Genomic DNA, 20,230 nt, shown 5'->3' with positions numbered 1-20,230 from the left:
ATTACATGGCGTTGGGATGCGACCTTGGTAAACTGACTTTGCAAGAAACAAGTAAACAGAGCGCAAAAGGGTTTCCTAGCAAGTACCCCTCATGAGTCATGATGCATATCCCGCTATAAAAGGGCCCCTGTTCAGTCACCGAGCAGGAACAAGCACTCATTGAAGAGCCACACAGAGAGAGAAAGGGGGAGATCAAGAGGAGCAAGGCATGGAGCCCGATCACGCAGACAAGGTGCTTTTTCTCTCTCTCTCTAGCATCTAATCTCCCACAGTTCAAAGATGATTCGGATCTCTCGGCATCAAACAAGAAACATCATATCCTAAACCTGACTCAAGAAATTATGCTAAAAGAGAGGCATGCTCCTCGAGAAAATTACCTGTTGATGTGCTGCTACTTGCATTGCTGTCTTTAAACTTGGTCCCAAGAATTCAGCTCGGTGGAACATTTTTCCTGCAAAAATATTTTGATTTGTCAGCAGAAAACTGGAGTAATTTAGCTTTTGCAGAAGAAAACTTAACTTACCTGATTCTTATCTGGGAAAGTAATCTAACATCGATATGACATAAAGGCTCAACTCCCAAGTAGCAGCCTGTTGTTAGGAATCACAAAGGACCTGTTCAACGAAATAATTCCTGTCAAGAAGTTCTTCTTTTTCTTTTTCTTTATAGAAACTATTACAGGTAATTTGGAAACAAGGTATTTGTCTCCGAGAAAATCCAAATATGCAAAGTTCGTCAATGTACTCATTCTGCTACAAACTGGCTAAAAACATCTTGTTACTGTCCGAACTGATGCCAGTAGACATAGGAACACTATGCTGGTCACTTCAATGTTTTTCCAGTCCCTACTTACAAAACCTCACGCACAACTTGCTATCCAGGTTTCATCTTCTCTGCCTGCTCCAAATGCAAAGGACAATCTCAGCATGATGTACTCAAAGTTTATCTGCTGCAAGCTCTACATTTCTGAAAGCCGCAACCCCACGGCTATTGATGCAATTGATCTTGCAGCAAAGACTGATCCTCAGGTTGCAGTGCTTAGCAAGTTCGAAGATTGTCTCTACAACCGCGTACGCTACACACTTGTCTCCTATATCATCGATGACAGCTCAGCTGAAGTGATATATAGCCCAATCAGGAAGGTATTGTTGGCAATGACGGAGGCTGCATTTTCAGCCATAAACCTCGAATTGCACTCAGGAGCGCATCCTAGGATGGGTGTCAATGATGATCTGTCCTTCCACCCCTTGGGTCAAGCCACAATGGAGGATGCAGCTTCCTTGGCTAAGCAGGTGGCTTCTGACATAGGCAATGGTTTTCAAGGTATGTTAAATGTGATAGGCAACAATAAAAATCAGCCACACAAATATCTTGACCCTTCTTGCCCAATTTTGTATGCAGTCCCAGTGTTCCTCTATGCAGCAGCCCACCCCACAGGCAAATCTGTAGGTGCAATACGGCGTGAGCTCGGCTACTACCGGCCAAATCACATGGGCAACCAATGGTCAGGTACCATGCTCCCTGATGTTCTGCCAATTAGCCCTGATGAGGGTCCAACCAATGTTTCTTCTGAAAGAGGGGCCACAACAGTTGGAGCAACACCTTTTCTTGAGGGCTACAATGTGCCAGTGCTCTCCAAGGATGTTGCGACTGTGAGGCGGATTACTCGAAGATTAACTGGACGCGGTGGAGGGCTTCCGACGGTGCAAGCCCTTGCACTTCTCCATGGCGATGATTGCACAGAGATCGCATGCTTGTTGGATCCAGATCATGTCAGTGCCTATCAAGTTCAGACCGTGGTGGAGCAGATTGCAGCAGAGCAAGGGCTCGAAGTTGAGAAGGGGTACTTCACTGACTTGACTAAGGACAGAATGCTTGACAAGTATTTGAAGATAACTTGTGCTGCTGATTGATATGAATGTAATAGAATCATGCTGATTTGTGAGACTGACTGACCCAGACGAATCATGCCTGTTTGTAATTGCAAGCATGCTGCTCTTTAGTTGTGGCTCCAGACTGCATCAGGAACCAATCATGCCTGATTCTGCATATGTAAATTCTGGAAAACTTTAGCAATAATAGCACATCAGAAATGGGGAGCTCTGGTGCGAAGCAACGGGAGGGGCGTCAGGCAGGCAGAGGCAAAACATTTTCTCTGATGATTTACCAATCATGTTTTCAACCATCAAGAGCAACATAACATCAATAAGTTGAGTAGAAGCATCATTGAAGCAATATAGATTAGCAACACTGGCAGCAAGCTGGTTAATTAGCTGGTCCAACTTGCACAAGTATTACTCATCATAGTGTAAACAGCAGAGGATTTTGCAACCACCTAAAAACTCGCTGTATACTCTGAATTTAAAATACTTTAATTTTATCATGAATTATGTAGACTGACAACAGATATTGATGCTACTCATTCATCATGAAATAAGAACACTTTAAGTAAATAGAAAGGTTCCCTAGGATTCTTTGCTGGAATGTATCGATTCAGTCTACTACACTACATTATATCCCAATTCCATGGCCGGAGGCTGTAGTTCACACTTGAGCACCCAAATAGGCTGTTATTTTCATATATTATAGAAGAAAAACAATCAAGTCAAGATAATTCAATTTATTAATGGTGCCCTACTAACCAAGGTGAGGAAACAAACTATTTTTTTACTATAGTAGTTCCTGTTGCATGATAAAGATAAAATGGATATAGATTATTGGAATTGATGAGGCTTCACACCAACAGTACTGAGAACTTTGTAAAATGCAAACCCTGTTGTAGTTTTGGCATGTAGATGCGGATCTCAAGATGCAACTTGAAAAGTTGCTGTCTCGTTCATGATGCAGAGGGACCCAGCAAGTCATGACTGATAAGCACATGCTACATCCTTGCATGGCTGGCACCATGCAAATTTGATTCACGAAAGAACAAGTGACTAGACAACAAAAGGGTTTGTTGCAAGGACCTTATCATAATATGTAGCTCACTTAAAAGGCCCTTATCACAATCCGTAGTATCTCATTATTGCACTGAGCAGGCACGGACTCATAGAACCACACACAGAGACCAAGAAGAACAAGGCATGGAGCCTCACTCAAACAAGGTATGCTTTCTCTAGTACCTAGTCTCCCAAGGTCAAGATGATTTGAATCTATGTATTTTGCTCCAAAGTCTGCACCAAACATCCTATTGTACCTACCTCAATAAATTCTGCCAAGAGATGCTCCTTGAGAAAATGTTCTGTTCATGTGCTGCCTGGATTGCTGTCTAGTCAATTATTCAGCTCAGCACCACATTTCTCCTGCAAAAATATTCCGATTTCAGTTCGTCATCAGAAAACAGAGTAATTTGTCTTTTGCCCATCAAGTTCAGAACAATCGAAAAGTCAAACTGGAAGTCTGGAACTAAATTCTTATCTGGTGAATTAATCTAACACTCATATGAAGATCCAATTCTTATCTGGTGAATTAATCTAACACTCATATCACAACCAAACCCACTTCTCAAAAAAGTCTGTTGTTAGGAACCACATTAGGTCATTAGGACCTGCTCGTTGAATCCACTTCTGTGAAGTGTGAACAAGTTCTATCTTACTGGACTGTGTTTGAGTTTCCTTTTTTCCCCTTACCTGTAAATTGAAAACAATTGAAAAGACTCAAATATGCATAGTTCGCCAATGTAACCATCTTCCTACAGCCTAGATTGATTTGAAAAGACTCAAATATGCATAGTTCGTGAGAGTAGACATAGGAAGGCTATACTGGCCACTTCACTGTTGACTTGTCCAGCACCTACTTAGAACACCTCACAAAGCTAATGCGATTCAGGTTCCATCTTCTCCACCTGCTCTAAGGGCAAACGACAATCTCAGCATGATGCACTCAAAGTTTATCTGCTGCAAGCTCTACATTTCTGAAAGCCTCAACGCTATGGCTATTGATGCAATTGACTGCGCTGCAAGAAGTGACCTGCAAGTTGCGGTGTTGAGCAAGTTTGAAGATTGTCTCTACAACCGTGTACGCTACACACTTGTCTCCTATATCGTCAATGACAGCTCAACTGGTGAAGTGATATATAGCCCAATCAGGAAGGTATTATTTGCGATGATGGAGGCTGCATTTTCAGCCATAAACCTCAATTTGCATTCAGGAGCACATCCTAGGATGGGTGTCAATGATGACCTGTCCTTCCACCCCTTGGGTCAATCCGCAATGGAGGATGCAGTTTCCTTGGCTAAGCAGGTGGCTTCAGACACTGGCAATGATTTTAGAGGTATGTCAAATGTGTTAAAGCTTCTATAAACATCAGCCATATAGATGTTTTCATCCTTCTCCCCCAACTTCGTGTGCAGTCCCAGTGCTCCTCTATGCAGCAGCCCACCCCGCAAGCAAGTCTGTAGGTGCAATAAGGCGTGAGCTTGGTTACTACCGTCCAAATTATATGGGCAGCCAGTGGTCAGGTAGCATGCTCCCTGATGTCCTGCCAATTAGCCCTGATGAGGGCCCAAACAATGTTTCTTCTGAAAGAGGAGCCACAACAGTAGGTGCTACACCTTTTCTTGAGAACTATAATGTGCCGATACTGTCTAAGGATGTTGCAGTTGTAAGGAGGATTACCCGTAGTGTGAGCGGAAGGGGTGGGGGGCTTCCATCGGTGCAAGCTCTTGCACTCTCCATGGTGATTGCACAGAGATTGCATGCTTGCTGGATCCGGATCATGTCAGTGCCTATCAAGTTCAGACAGTGGTGGAGCAGATTGCAGCAGACCAAGGACTTGATGTTGAGAAGGGGTACTTCACGATAGGATGCTTGACAAGTAGTCGAATATTGATAGCGCTGCCGATTGATATGCATGTGACAGAACTTTTTATGATGCTGGCATGCTTGTAATTAAGAATAACTATAATAAACTCATTGCTGTTTAGTTGTAGCCTCAACCTGAATGAAGAATCAATTCTATCTGATTGTGTACACGAAATTTCAGGGAAAAAAGTTTGCAATTGTAGTAATGAGGGAGAAGAAAAGCAGAAGAAAATTTGTTTGTAGGACATACAGTGCATGAAACCATACAAAAATCAGCCATATATAGGCAAATCTTGCGCCTGATAAAAGACGTCTAAGCATATTGTTAGCTATTTCAGTGACTAGGACAAGATAATACCTTCTTGTGACATTGAAAGGTTTCTCAAATACATATACTATATTGGTGCTTGGAAACTGGAACAAAAAAGGATAGTAATGCAACTGGAAAAAAAAAGTTGGAATTGTTATTATGAAGAAAATGAAAAGATGGAGGGCAGATGGGGGAAAATGCATAGAAAGTAATAGAGATGCTACCCAATCCTCCATAGGTGCATGGATATATCGAGCACAAGAAACATGACTCTGTATATCAAATCAGCTTCCACATTTAGATCACAGGAATTTGTTATTAAGCTCGACAAAAATAGTTATTTAGAATATATAATATCACAATAAATATGCAATTGCTTAGCTTGAAAAGGATGATGTTGACTAAGGAAGCATGCAAGCTGGATAAATTTTGCACAAGTGCAAAAAATGATGATGTGAACAACACAGTAACCTGTCTTGTCTGAATTTTGGGAAGCACAAGTATAGTTGGCAGATGGTAGCCGAATCCCTGACTCCATTCCACCCTCCTGTAAGCAGCATGGTAATCGTACAATGAATAGAGACCAACAAGTACATGCAATGTTTTGATATCTCCGATCAAGTTTTAGCACATATTTGGCTTTCTAGTTTAGGATAATGTATTTTCTGGAAATTCTTCTATAAAAGGTAGAAATTTAATATAACTAAGTTTTACATAAATTGCTAGCTGCTATTCCATGAAACATAAGCCATGCAAATATCATTGTTGCTGGTCAATGAGCATCAACTACTTAGGCACCATTTGGCATCCCCACGGCTTTCGAAAAGAACACCTTTTTCCTAGATTTTGATAATCAGGTGCATCACTGAGCCATAACACAAAAAGGCTTGCATGTTTTTGTAAAAATTCATGAAACTAACTGGACTCATAGGAACTGCAAACCAGCCCTTAAGCTTCGACTGCTTAACGAATGTGGCATCAATTAAATTCTGAGGAATCTATTCTTATTCCTTGACAATGATGAAGATACCCATCCCGCTACGTTTTTGCCTTCTCCGAAATGTGGAACGACTCAGCATAAGAAAACAAAGAATTCAATTCAAAGAGGGTAGTTACCTATCGTCAGGAACTCAGGATACATGATTATTCACCTATCACCAATAATCAATCACCACAAAGCAAGACGCATTGTTGAAATGGTGAAACTGGTTGTTTGTCGCCCAACAATATTGTCACACAAATAACAAGCCCAAACATTGTCCTTCTGCCTCCTCGTGTCTCTGAACATCTCAAATGCCTTGCCCCGCCTGATAAGAGCGTCGCCGGTGACGACGTTCCTCCGCGGCATTCCGTCGAACACCCGCAGCGCGAGGTCTGTGGCTCCCGCCACGACGCGTAGGCGTAGCGAGATGGTGCAGGCGTGCCGCCCTCGCCGCCCAGCCCAGAAACCCGCCGCACGAGTTGAAAAGAAGCAAACTCGAGGTTAGGCGGCGGCCGTGAACGTGGCCGAAGATGGCCGGGACGGCCCTTGGGGGGGAAATTTCTTCTCTTTTCTCCCCCTCTCCTCCGGCCCATCAGTTTCATTCTACAACGGGCCACAGTAGGCCCAGCATTCCATGCGAGGTTAGGGCTTAAAATTCAAAGTAAACTGGATACACCCGCTAAAGTTTAACACCTATCACATCGGATGTTTGATACTAATTAGAAGTATTAAACATAGGCTAATTACAAACTAATTGACAGATGGAGTCGAATTCGCGAGACGAATCTATTAAGCCTAATTAGTCCATGATTTGATAATGTGGTGCTACAGTAACCATCTACTAATGATGGATTAATTAGGCTTAATAGATTCATCTCGCGAATTAGCCTAGTGGTTCTGCAATTAGTTTTATAATTAGCTTATCCTTCTAATTAGCATCCGAACATCCGATGTGACACTGCTAAAGTTTAGCACATAGTATCCAAACACCCCTGGGTTCCAGAATTTTTGTTGGACGCATAAGCTAAGGGCTAGTCTCAAATTCTTCACCAGAACGCAACTTCCAACATCACATAATAATATGATAATAGGAAAAAGAATTTCAAATGCAACAAATAGCTAAATGATGTCACCTCATCAATAGAAGTGGAGTATTTTGTGAAGGAATTTCATGACACGAGGCGGCGAGGCCGAACAATTTTACACAAATGGGATTCTCAGAATCCTTTAGGTAACATTTTTACAACTTTATTTTTGCTGAAATCCGAGGAAATAATTGATAAAAGGTGAGAACAAAATCGCACATATGCAACAAACCATCTAGGTTCGTGTGTTTTTACTCCATTCTAATACTGTCATACTGACAGGACTGATCAATCTGAACTTAAAGGATCCAAACTCAGTGGAAAAGTAAGGAAATTCTGAAGATTTACAGTACACCGACCCTACTCTACACGCCTGTTGATCTAAAAACACTTCACACTATGAACAGTATACATGCTGTACTTATATGTACGGCTCATCAAAATGCTGCCCTCGCCGCGCTGCGTGCTGCTTCCCGCTTCATCTGTGCTTCTTTCCCACTGCCTCGGAAGTACCGGTAAACACGCTGCAGGCAGCAACAAAGTTTACAGTTCAGAAACCAAGTGAAAGGATCAAGAGATGAATGCAGAGCATGAGTTAGCAGTTACTTCACCTGAATGACCCACATGCTTAGCAGAGACTCGAGGCAGAACAATCCAAAGCCAACAAAGTAGAGGATCTGTAGTCAAAACAGTACACCGTACCGTGCAGTGGAAATTATTTGTTATGCGTCATGAAAAAACAGTATACATGTTGTGAGATATGAATTTGTTTTGATGCATGTATCACTTGTCTTTGTAGGAAATACAGATGCTCTCCTATGGATTTCTAATTTACTGAATTCAAATAGAACAATACAGGTAAATTCACTCACCCCAACAATGACGCTACTGCCTATCAAGCTGATTGCTGGAAAAATCCCGCTGCACGACGAGTAGTAGACAGGTGAAAGGAAATTACATTATAATTCTGATGCAGAACCTCAAGAAATAAAGATGTCGCAACGATAGTGGAAATAAAGCGGAGACAAAGTATGAGAACTAAATGCAGAAAACTTACGTCAACGACTTTCCCACAAAGAGAATTGAAGGAGAAACAGCTGCATACACGCAGAAGGCGATATGAACCTGTTGGGATCAGCATGCATGAACATGTGAGATACATATACCTAATTGCGGGCAACACATTCTAATATACCGAAATGTTACTGGAAGCTCACCAAGTAGAAGAGGAAAAACCATCCAAATTTCAGAGCACTCTCATTCCTGGAAACATGTGTTGTAGACAGAAACTATGTGAGGCTATCTGGTTACGCGATGCTTAATAGATTTCAAACCCACAAAAATGAGTAATTTTTCATAACTATGAGTACATTGCATTTACCTCATGGCACGGTAAAGTGGCCGGTACCAAAGGTAATAGGCACCGGGGCATCCAAGAATGAAGTATATGATTGCAAGAAACCATATCTTAGGACCTGCATTAGTCAAGTAACGAAATAGCACAGAATCTTTTCAGATATAAGAGAATAAAATTACCATAGCCTCTGCATCATCAGGTGTACCGTGTACATGGCCATGAACCATACAGATCAGTTATCAGTGCACGAGTAGAAAAAAAACAAATTCTTGTTAACATACCTGACCCTTTTGCCCAGGCTGCACTAACACAGATGATGTTCCAAAACAGGCACAAGACCAATCCTACCAGATAGGATATATACACCAAATTAGTTACTTTTTGTATTGTATTGTATGTATCATAATGACGGTTCCAATAGGCATTTCATGGACAACATAAAGCACAGGTAAATACTAAGAATGGCGTTTTCAGGTAAAAAGTCAAAGAAAGCGTACCTAATAGTGAAGCAAATGCGACGTACTGTGTTCTTTGCAAATGAACAGGTATCTCGTTCCCAATATCATGATGAATGATGGGGAAAAACGGGGGCCAATTTTTCTCTTCCAATACAATTCCAGCTGCAAGAGAAAGTGAGTGAAACTGCTTTATTAATCAAAGTATTGGTGAATGACATTAGAAAAATATCAAAATAACATCCGAGGGATGAACACTGAAACACAACCTCGTGCTGCAGCCTCTTCCCTCCTTTTGATTTCCTACATGGAGCAGAACAAGGGTTAACACCAAAATCAACAGAAACTAGTGGAAACAAGGCAATTGTTTACATCTCGAGAAAACTTTCAAACACCGCTTAGGAAAAAAAGAAGGCTCCTCAAAACTAAGAAATGCATGCAAAGGTGAATTCCAGTCTCAGTTATGGATCCTGTTACCTTCTCACGCCTGTTTAACTCAGCCTCCTTGGCCAAAAGGTCCCTCTCCCTTGTCTTCATGTCCTGTGTGTATTTAGCAACCAGTAAGGGTTTAAGTTACTAGATTCACATCAGTAACACCCATCTAGTTGCATGAACCAAAGTACTGATCTCAAGAAGGTTGTGTAACTACCTACCTTGTTTGTATCCATGGGGATATCCACCGGGGTCGAAAAGTCATTGTAGAAGTCAGCAGGTTCAGGAGGAAGAGGCGAAAGGCGTGTGCTCGGAGGAGCAGGGCGTGATTGCTGCATCGACATAATAAGCGCATTCGCATGATCATCCAGGTAGGAAAGCATTAAAAAAAATTATTGCTGAAATCAACAGTGCACTGTCCTAGTGCAGACTCACCGTAGTGTAGAAGGCGCCACCGGAATAGCTGGACTGAGTGGTTGATGCACCTCTTTTGCCTTGGTCCTGGGGAAAAAAAAAGAAGTATGAGTGCAGGGTTGCAGTTGCAGTTAACCTAATTCATGTTGTCCGATCGGACCACTCTATTCAAAAGAAGATAAGATTGGCTTATTGCTGGTATGGGTTCTTTATCCCCAAAATCAGGCAGATTTTGAACAAAAAAAAATGAGTTTCGAAAAGGTAAGCGATCGTAATCCACTTGTTTCTGACAGAAGTAAAAGAAAGCAGTAACACGGTGAAATTTCTGCCAAAGTTTTTAGACCATGTCCCCTGCTTGGTAGAGAGGACAACAAATCAATTGCACAAATACAAGAGCCTGTGATCATCGTCTATGTCTCTCGCAACCACCTCATCAATTTTATTTCTTTCGCTTTCTTTTTCTTTTTTTTTTTGGAGAAAAGGAACATCTTCCTCTTTTCATCGCCGCTAAACTTGGAATGAAGTATGATCGCAGAAGCCGGGATTCTAGTTGGCTTAACTCAGCAGCAGAGGAAGCAGAGTATCGAAGCCCAAACGAACCGGCAGACGACAAAAGCCATCAAACGAATCAGGGGAGTGGGGAAAAACAGGGGAGGAAGAGGTGCTGGAGCCCATGGCCGGCCGGCCGGCCGGCGAGAGCCGCGGGCTTACCGCGAAAGGGTTGACCTCGTCGGCGCCGCCCTCCTCGAAGGGGTTGTCGTACCGCGACCGCCCCGCCATTCTTCTGTCCCTCCTCACCGATCGATGCTCCTGTCCCTCTGCTCCTCGCTTCCTTCCTCTGCTCCGAGGTCAGCAAAAAAGAGGAGGACCAGAACGGGGTGCAGCACAAGAAGCAGCCCAGATAGACCTCAACGCGTAGAAAAACAAAACGGCCTGGAAGCAAAGCAGTTGGTACGGGAGCGGCATCGTCATCCATCGCGTCTAGAACGGGCAGCGGCGACGGAAAAAATTTAGCGGACTCCGCGTGGATTTGTCACCCGTCCGGCCGTCAGCTTTTACCTTTCTTTTTTTCTCTCTTTGCCGTCAAACGCATCATCAGCCGCTGCAACGAATGGAAGCACCGGTGGAGGATGGACCTTTGGTTTTGCCGCCCCAGCCACGCCATCTCGACAGCGACGGCCGACGGCGTTAGCGATATCAGAATCGCTGCCTGCTTTCGGCTTTCGCGGCTTACCTGTACACTGCCGCCAAACCTTTCATAAACTACAAAACTTTCGGATCACACATTTTTACAACTTTTAAATTTCATAAATTACAGCATTCGTCACGAAGAAGGTATGTGTGTTTATAATCACAAAAAAAAATAATAAAAAGCGGGGCACAACTAGTACTGGATCATGCTTTGACGAAAGGGCTAATGGCAAGCACCTGGTCCCGGCCAGACGCTGGGCCGTCTTTTCTTTTTCTGTTTCGCCTTTCGGGGATTTCAGCTCCAGGGAAGAAAGGAACCTCACACAAAGGCAAAATGTCACTAAGGCTATGCACCTGGTGCCATTAATAATCGACAAGTCACCCTTCAACTGCTGCCATCACCAACTGTAAATCGGTGTCCACTCGACCACACCAACGCAAACTGAATTCACACATGCTTCTTATCTCCCCTCCGGATTTTGCTGCTAGGAGAGAGGGCGTCAGAACGGCGGAGCACGAGACGCGGCGTCAGGCCTCATCTGCGCCTCCGTGCCTTTTCCGCGGAAGAACCAGTAGACTCTCTGCAACCACAAAAACAAGCATTTGCAAGAAACCATTCAGTTTTGCCTCAAAACAATGTGACCACCGGTTAGGGGCATGGTGGAAGAAAGTTTTCAACTGCATCTATGCTGTATTCCTACCTGGAAAACCCATATGCTCAGCAGCACCTCCAGAACAAATATCGCGAAGCCCATAAAGTACATTATCTGAAATAAAGAAAAAAAAACTTCCTGTAAGCATTGAAATGTATCAGAGTATAAGACTCATGGAACTAGTGCTACCACAAAAATTATACCCGAAGACTATGCCGCTACATGCAAAACATCCACAAACTCATGCCAGGGTTCAGGTCCCAATGGTAACTTGAAATTGACTAGTTCCACTGATGCCTTTTTATGGGACGGATCACTGTTAAAAAAAAGACGAGGCGAGCCTGATACTTTGTTTTGTTAATTTACTATTCAGATATGGACAAACGAAACTGGAGTTTTAACCATTTGGTTCTGACTTCTGCCTAGATTTGATGTTATGTAAACATACTGTTCATTTCGAGTTACTTGTGTTTACATGGTACAGATATTGACAGAATTAACTCACCCCAACAGCAGCGTTCTCGCCAATCTCGCTGATCGCTTGCAAAATTCCGCTGCAATGATAAGATAAGACAAATGAAGCAAATTATAATCCCAATACCAATATAATGCACAACAGGGAAATCCAAAACAAATAGCAAGTTTATCACACTGAATTTTAAAAATTGGAAAAAGAAAACAGTTTTTACTTATAGTCGACATGTTCTGTGGAAAGTCTCCAGTAGTCCAGTTTGATAATAATTACTTCATAAAAACTTTAATTCATCTATTTGTAAAATAAGAAACATGTAAAAGTTGAGTATCCATGTGAAAAGAACTTAAGCTGCTAAAAGACTTACGCTAATGCTCTTCCCATATAGAAAGGTGGAGAAACAGCAGCGTATATGCAGAAGGCAATGTGAAACTGCAGAGACAATATATACAAAGTTATTAGCACATTTGCTTCTCCATGGAACAAGTAGACCATACAAAGATCTATATGAGTCCTTTTACAGAAAACTTACAAAGTAGAATAGGAAGAACCATCCATAGCTGAATGCACTATCCTTCCTAGTGAAAGTGTTACAATATCAGGTGAATCTAAGGTTTTAATCATGTACTCCCTCTGTCCCAAATTACTATTCGTTTTGGCTTTTCTAGGTACATAGCTTTTGCTACGTATCTAGACATAATATATATCTAGGTGCATAGCAAAAGCTATGTATCTAGAAAAGCCAAAACAAATAGTAATTTGGGATGGAGGGAGTACTCATAAAATACTTAAACTTTGTAAAATAATTTGGACGATCATTTAGAACATAGTACCTCATGGCACGATAAAGAGGTCGGTACCATAAAAAGTAGGCACCAGGGCATCCAGTAATGAAGTATATAACTGCAAGAAACCAGATCCTAGGATCTGCATGGAAGATCATATATAATAACTAAACAAAAGAAATAACAAATTTAAATTGTAGAGTATTAGCAGCCCAGAATTTTTTTCTCTGAACATACCATGCCCTGTAATCCAAGCACCAGTAACACATAAAATATTCCAGAAGAGGCATATGACCAACCCTGCAAGATAAATGTGCAAAAGTATTAACCACCAGTTCCTTTTGAAAGCCAATAACCCTTAAAGAGGGAATTCTCAAGTAATTGGTGCCCTAGCTTATTACCTAGGAGTGATGCGAAAGAAACATACTGTACTCGCTGCAAGTGCACAGGTATATCATTTGAAATGTCAACATGAATGATGGGTAAGAACGGTGGCCAGTTTCTTGGCTCTATTAAGACTCCAGCTGCATGTAAGAGAAAGATGACAATATAAATTCATGGGACATTTTAGAGAAAAAATGGCACATGCATGAAATGAAATAAAGGTTACCTCTTGCAAGAGCTTCTTCCCTTCTTTTTATTTCCTAGAGAAAGGAACATAAGTTATACAGTACATATAATCAAGAGAATAAATCGTAAAGTTCACAACTGTGTAAAATTAGCTGCATACTTGATAAAAAAAAAGTAATGTGCAACTGGCAGGACATAAAAATTATTTAACTAGTATATACCTGTTCCCTCCTGTTTAGCTCGGCTTCTTTAGCCATAAATTCTCTCTCCTTTTTCTTTAGGTCCTGGATTATGTAGATGAACTCATAAAAAGGATCTGATAATGATATCAAAATAAAGAAACATATAGGAAAACTGCTGGGGAAAATGGAAAATTCCAATACTAACCCCTCCTCAATGGCATGAGACTAACTTCTAGCCTTTTTATCATCCTTAAAAAATCTTTGTCCATTGTATGACTTGTTGCCAGACAGAGTTATTGAGAATATTATAGATTTTAATCACATTTTGATTTCACATTCGTACAAACACTTGCAAGATAGACTTTTGTAATTTTTTTAGTTATTTTCTGCGGAACTGTGACATACTGCACTTATATACACTCTGTACTGGTGACTTTGTAGGTCAAATAGTAAGATTCAACAAGCTCGACCAATTGAAAGATACCAAACTTATTTGTGGAAGTATGGAACGAACGTCAGGTGGACATATATCAGTTTGAAATTTCGCTGAATGATTGAAAAATAGTACAAAACCAATGCATACAGATAAAATAGTAAATGATAGTTAACTCAAACAATTCAAGCAGTCAAACTACCTTTTTGTTATCAAGTGGGATATCTACAGATGCACCAATGTCATTGTAGAAACCAGCTGGTTCATGAGGGAGGGGAGATGGGCGTGAATGCTACACGAATAAAAGGATATGAGTATATGATCAGATTCTTGAACAGTAATGAAGGGCTAAAGCAAAGATAATGAAACACATATAAATAAGTTTGGCTCCATAACTCCATAATAAATTGTAACTTTGGATTCAGAACTTGGCAAGCATGCGCGCACGTGCGCTTGCTAATTTGCTATGCACAACAGATTTTCACCTTCTCTTTTGTTACATGATTCTGCACAAGCATTTGATTGGTTTCTATGGAATGGTACACTGCAAGAGTCTGAAATAAGTTGATACATCAACGATATAAATGGGCTAAAGAATAGAGCGATAGAACAAACGACATCGTGAAAAATATATAGGTACGATATATATAATTCACTGGTACTCACTAGCAATAACGGAACGAGTTTCAGAAATTTATTCCATATACCATATTAAAGAAGTGAGTTACTAATCTTTTTGCCAGCAACAAGTCGGTGGCAGCCAAAAGCACCTGAAAAGCCTAACTTGGGTTTAAATGGACGGGTAGGTTGGTCGGGACTCAGGACAGTCGTCGGACACGCTCCGGAGGTAACAGTACAGGGGGAATGCTGGCTGAATTTCACCCCACTGATAGAAGTGGCACTGGAGCTGTTCCGTATCACGAGCAAGGAAGAACATGACGGTTAAGTAGAACTAGTTGTTAAGAGGAACAAATGGCTAACCGATTTAAGGAGCAATGTGTTAGGTGTTTTGACACTGAAATGGCTGTTCAGGTAACACGGCCAAAAACAACACCCAATCATATCATCTGGAAATGGACATAGCATATATGGTGGATACATGACGAGGTTCTTCTCTCCTATACCGAATCCCGCAAACGACGTACCTCCGGCGTGGCGAGAGGTGACGACTGTTGCGGCGGCGCGCGCCGTAGTGCTCGACCATTCTCCAGAACGCGCGCCGCCAATCCGCCGCCGGCGCCAACGTGCGGAGGGAAGCCAGCGTCTGAGATGGGCGGGCAAATAACTGGCCAGTGCTATGCACGGGCACCGCGGTCTGCGGATCGCCGCCGTGCGCCGGAGCCCGGAGCCCGGAGCAGCCGCCGCCCGCCGGGCTGGGATGCGAGCAGGCAGCTGGGCCGGCGGTCTGCTTGACCCCGCATTTGTGTGGGCTTGCGCCTGAAAGGTAATGAGTCCGTGCTGCTGTCGTCTTAAAGAAATGACTTTTAAAAATGGTTTTTTTGTCTAGAAAGAAATGTCGTCTTAAAGAAATGATTCAGAGGAACCCTATGCATCCTTCTATGAGGTAAACTTATAACCATATCATTCTTTTTTTCTCAAAATATAGATAGTTATATTAGAGTTAAATGTGTCGTTAGTATATAAACTGGCGAGTAGGCGCGCTTAGATACATCATCTTTCAAATTATTCATTTGGAAACAACGACTTGGCAGGTGGGTACGAATGGATCATCGGGATGACATGTAAGAAAAAATAAGCTACCTATGTGGTATTTTTTTTTACCTACGTGTCATCCCGGTGACCCATCCGCACCCACTTGCCAAGTCGTTATTTTCAAATGAACAATCACTTGCCAAGTTTATGTACTAATCATGCATTTAGCTTTTATATTAAACAACATAAGTAATAAAACATAGGAGAATGAATACAAAGGGCAACATGAGTAAATGACATGGAAAAAATAATAACAAAAGATAATCTCCACGGGTGAGCTGAAACAAAATAATGATGCCTGTGTTTAGTTTATAGTGACAAAGTTTTGAAATATGAGTCCTTTGAATATAAGGTTTACCAGATTCGAACCTATTTGGATGGAGGAAAAATTCCTAGGTGCTTGTGATCTTTCGTTAAACACTTCAATATTAGATGACAAATACACACATTTGCTATAAACAACACACGCCACGGGGCAAGTGTATCTCCTTGTATTGCCCGTAACTAGATTTGAGCAAAACAAGCCCGGGCCGGCCCGACCATAGTTTATAGCCGGGCATCGTGATGAATTTTATGGCTAAAAAATCACACCATAGTCTATTGAAAAATAATGGCCAGTCTAGCTCGAGCCTGGCCCGACTTAAGCCTGAATTTGCGGACCAATAGAGTTGATATGGACGAGCTTGGTTGGTGTTTTTAGACCCGAAATAAACCTGGTCCTCAAAGTGCTTAGGTTTCCAACAAGATGTACTAAGTAAATTTTCCTTAAAAAAAGATGCACTAAGTAAAATTTCCACGAGTGACAAAAAAAAAAGTCTTGCAACCAAAACATGATTTCAAGTTTTAGGAAACAACCCGAACATAGAAATTTGAAAGTACATAACTTTATTTGAACTAGGAAATAAAAACGCTACTTTCAACTTTCTTGTTCAATGTCTTTCAAACAAGCGAAAAGTGTTGAACCGTTCAAAACCAAATATTGCAACCATCAAAGCTCGATTGTCAAATTCTAGGCTTCTAGCTAAGGTTTAGAGGGGGATATAATTTCAAACTAGAGATCGTCGGAGGAAAGGTGGAAAATAGAGAGAAACCAGTGGACACTCGATGATAATGGAATCATGGAGAGACACGCTGCGAGAAGGTTACCGAGAAGGGGTTGACGTCTCCGTCGCCCTCCTCGAACGGGTTGTCGTGCCTCCACCTCCCCGCCATGACTCCGCTGCTCTCCTCTCTCTCTCCCTCCTCGCTTCTCCTCCTTCCACCTCCCGCGTCGTCTGCTCTCTGGCCGGGGACTACCTCATTCACAAGGATATAGAGTACCCGCATTTACGGTCGCCTCCGACAAGGTGCCGTCCGGTATGGCGCCCCGGCGACAAGCCACAACCTAACAAATAATGCCAACGATTTGATTACTGTAATACGCTAACAATGAAGCGGATGTGGGCACTCCGCCTTACACGGTAAACCAAGACGGATATTTGATTTTAAAGTGTTGGTGATGGTAACAATCTCCCCAATCACATCGTCCTTGCTCATTCCTTCTGGATCTTGTCTCGACATCGATACGTTCCCGCGCCCGTAGCTGCCGATCATCGTCTACTGTATATATATGATATGTCTAGCTTGCCGTTTGCACAATGGCATTTGGTTATTGGTGGGAATGTAATGCACTGCCCTTGCGCTGCGCCTGCAGGCATTGGCCATTGTCTCCCAAATGGCAGCATATCTTTGATCCTGGCATAGAGCACTGGCCGATGCTAATCTTTTTTGGCGCTTCCTTCTCGATTATCTCGTGGGGATGCGGGGATCAACAACAGATGGCTGGCGATGGTAAACTTAAATCGCTGAGCGTGCTAATAAGTGCGGTGAGCTCGATCAACATTAGTGCAGGACGTACTCAAACAAGACGCTGCCAGATTGTCTTCAGAAAGCAAATGCTTAAGGCATCTTCAAGGCCCCTGTTAGGACCAGGAGATCGATGCCACGCTGGCGATGGTAAACTTCGCAGAATGTAACAATCCAAAATAGTTAATCATGTCATGGAGCATGCATGTGCATCATCTCTAGCATCATTGCATCTTTTGAGCCCAATTGATTTACCATTGGACTTAAAATTTATTTAAAAACTTGCGTTTTGGCATGTACCTTGTGAATGAACTTAGATTTCTACCATTGAACCTATGTTGGGAGATGACTTGATAAATTAGTACTTCTCCAAACATGAATTTAGGTTACTTCTCCTGGATTTGTAGGGACCATCTTGAGGCCAAATAGCTTACCTGAAAACTCCAAAATAGCCTTCCGGGAAGAATTTTCATTTCAAACCTACAATAGCTATGATGCCAGTTATGAGCAAAATGGTTTGCCCTTGTTTTGTACTACCTCTTTGATTTATTTCATGATTTTTTGGGAGATCTCCAGGTGGTCCAATTTGAATCGCCATGTTTAATGAGTTTAGTCTGTTTCGTTTCGATCCCGACAACTTGTTCTTCCTTTGAATCATAAGAAATCCATCCAAAACTCTCATATTAGTTGTTGTTGATGTTTTGTGCGGAGTTTCCACAAAATTTTGCAGAATTTCCGCAAGTTTTTACGGATTATCTGGAGGTTTTTGCGGATTCTCCGTAGTTTTCTCTTTTGTGGGAGAGTTATCCGTAACTTATTTTTTCCATTCATTACCTTTGAGGATGGAAAACTCCGCAGTTTTCGGAATCTGCGCAAAATTGTTCGTAATCTCCGTAGCCGCCATTTTTCCTCGTCAAATTGCCTAACGCTGTAATGTGCTATCCGTTTTCCGGGCCACGTGCCCGTTTTCCATCGCCTACATGCCGTGACAGCGTCCATGCCTTCCGCCCCCTCCCCACAGAACTTCTGAGCTTCCCCCTTCCATTCTCTCTCCCTCACTTTTGTTCTTTTCCCGTGCCGTGGCTTCTCCTCCAGCTCACCTGCGCCATCGCCCTAGGCAGGAGCTGGCTGACCAAGCCTTGGCTAGGCTAGGGATGAGCTCCCCCTCCTCCACGTCGACCTCCCCCACGCAGGAATCAGCCTGCAGCGAGCTGTTCGTCGGGTTCTTCCACATGGATCGTCAGAAGGAATATGAGGAATATGCTAAACAAGACACGTAAGTTCGAAAAGATAATATTAAAATGTGGTTGTTCATCATTTCTGAAACCAAGAGCAATAGAAGTTATTATACTCTGGAACCATATAACATCTAGGGTCATCCTGGCCCACGTTCCCTTCCAAGCGTGAATAGCTAAGATGTATCTAAACAAATAAAAACTGATATTATACTTACTCCATTCATGTTTATAAAACGCGATATGACATGAAGGGTCTCCCAGGTTAGACTTTAACCGTTTATTTATCTTATATTATATTGTTTATGGTTATAAATTTATAATCATTTGATTACGGCTGTAGTATATATGTAGTATGGGACCATCACATTAGCTAGCCGGCTGCTGCATAGCTAGCTACTACGTGGGTTCCATATAGTGTATGCATTTCGGTAAGAATTAGGCAGCAAGCACTTATTTAAGCCGCTAAGCAACACACATGCTGGGTATGTTGCGAGTGTGCATGCATGCTTAATGCGACAATTATGTATTAGGCCTAGACTGTGCTGCACGTCAGGCCGACGTTGAGCAGACCTCCCAGCCCGAGGGGCCCGAGGATACCAAGGGCAGAAGAAGTGGACCCTCCGGCAATAGAGCAGACGCACCGGACAGCACCACTCACGCTCAGGCTCAAGAGTTGACGAGCGATCTCAATGCGCTGAAGACGCGACAGTGAACCTATTGCCCTGAGCGGTTTTTCAAGGCCGAGGGGGCATTGGCTGCTGGATGGTCCCGGTGCCGGCGCTTGGGCCAAGGCAGAAGCCACCGCGAGCAGGAGAACCGTGGCGAGGAACAGGGCAGCAGCGGACGATCTGGTGGTGGCCATTGCTAGTTTTAGGTGTATGCTCTAATATAATCACTCTCGATGGCCCGTGTATGCTGGGTATTTATAGGCACTAACCCTCATGATCGATGCTTGTCAACGTTTGTTTTAGTGCTGGATCGACGGGTCACCAGCACCATGTAACTCCAAGAGTCCTTGCTCGCCAGGCCGTACCGGACCAGTCTAAATTCAAGAGCAGAACGTGGGCTCGTTGACATCAGGAGGCTTTCCGAGAAAATGCACAAATAATTAGCTTCTTTGGTGCTCGATTGTCCATTTGGGTGCGCAAGTAAATCAAACCGTACTTGCTCATCAGGCTGTACGGAGCAAGCGCTAATTCAGCCGGCGAAGCAACGCACACTCACTCGTGGACATCTGGAACAATGGTTTTCATAACAGACACGCCACTCAAAAAGATTAGCGTATTACTAGATGGAATATAATAAAAGAT

At 42.6% G+C, this 20,230-nt stretch overlaps 3 protein-coding genes and 1 pseudogene across 3 annotated transcripts; 2 read left to right on the top strand and 2 right to left on the bottom strand.

The window, feature by feature from the left end:
- Positions 1–2,002, top strand: LOC117839286 (formiminotransferase cyclodeaminase-like protein). The gene is made up of 3 exons (XM_034719594.2): positions 1–232; positions 882–1,323; positions 1,402–2,002. The coding sequence occupies exons 1-3, from the start codon at positions 209–211 to the stop codon at positions 1,911–1,913; spliced, it is 978 nt and encodes a 325-aa protein (XP_034575485.1). The 5' UTR covers positions 1–208; the 3' UTR covers positions 1,914–2,002.
- A 685-nt stretch (positions 2,003–2,687) lies between these two features.
- LOC117839285 (formiminotransferase cyclodeaminase-like protein) lies at positions 2,688–4,961 on the top strand (annotated as a pseudogene).
- Positions 4,962–7,400: 2,439 nt separating this feature from the next.
- Positions 7,401–10,684, bottom strand: LOC117839569 (secretory carrier-associated membrane protein 4). The gene is made up of 13 exons (XM_034719931.2): positions 10,550–10,684; positions 9,860–9,925; positions 9,646–9,756; positions 9,470–9,532; positions 9,262–9,295; positions 9,035–9,157; positions 8,819–8,881; positions 8,562–8,655; positions 8,398–8,443; positions 8,238–8,305; positions 8,053–8,101; positions 7,792–7,857; positions 7,401–7,704 (listed from the first exon to the last, which is right to left on the bottom strand). Exons 1-13 carry the CDS (start codon positions 10,616–10,618, stop codon positions 7,618–7,620), a joined length of 939 nt encoding a protein of 312 aa, XP_034575822.1. The 5' UTR covers positions 10,619–10,684; the 3' UTR covers positions 7,401–7,617.
- Positions 10,564–19,836, bottom strand: LOC117839568 (secretory carrier-associated membrane protein 2). Its single transcript, XM_072291017.1, has 13 exons — positions 16,984–19,836; positions 14,327–14,416; positions 13,731–13,793; positions 13,550–13,583; positions 13,341–13,463; positions 13,177–13,239; positions 12,988–13,081; positions 12,687–12,732; positions 12,522–12,586; positions 12,188–12,236; positions 11,731–11,796; positions 10,898–11,610; positions 10,564–10,771 (listed from the first exon to the last, which is right to left on the bottom strand). Exons 1-12 carry the CDS (start codon positions 17,161–17,163, stop codon positions 11,530–11,532), a joined length of 954 nt encoding a protein of 317 aa, XP_072147118.1. The 5' UTR covers positions 17,164–19,836; the 3' UTR covers positions 10,564–10,771; positions 10,898–11,529.
- Between the last annotated feature and the right edge of the window lie 394 nt (positions 19,837–20,230).

This window comes from Setaria viridis, chromosome 9 (assembly GCF_005286985.2).
Source record: "Setaria viridis chromosome 9, Setaria_viridis_v4.0, whole genome shotgun sequence".
NCBI classification, from domain to species: Eukaryota; Viridiplantae; Streptophyta; class Magnoliopsida; order Poales; family Poaceae; genus Setaria; species Setaria viridis.
This window is presented reverse-complemented; position numbering and strand designations above follow the sequence as displayed.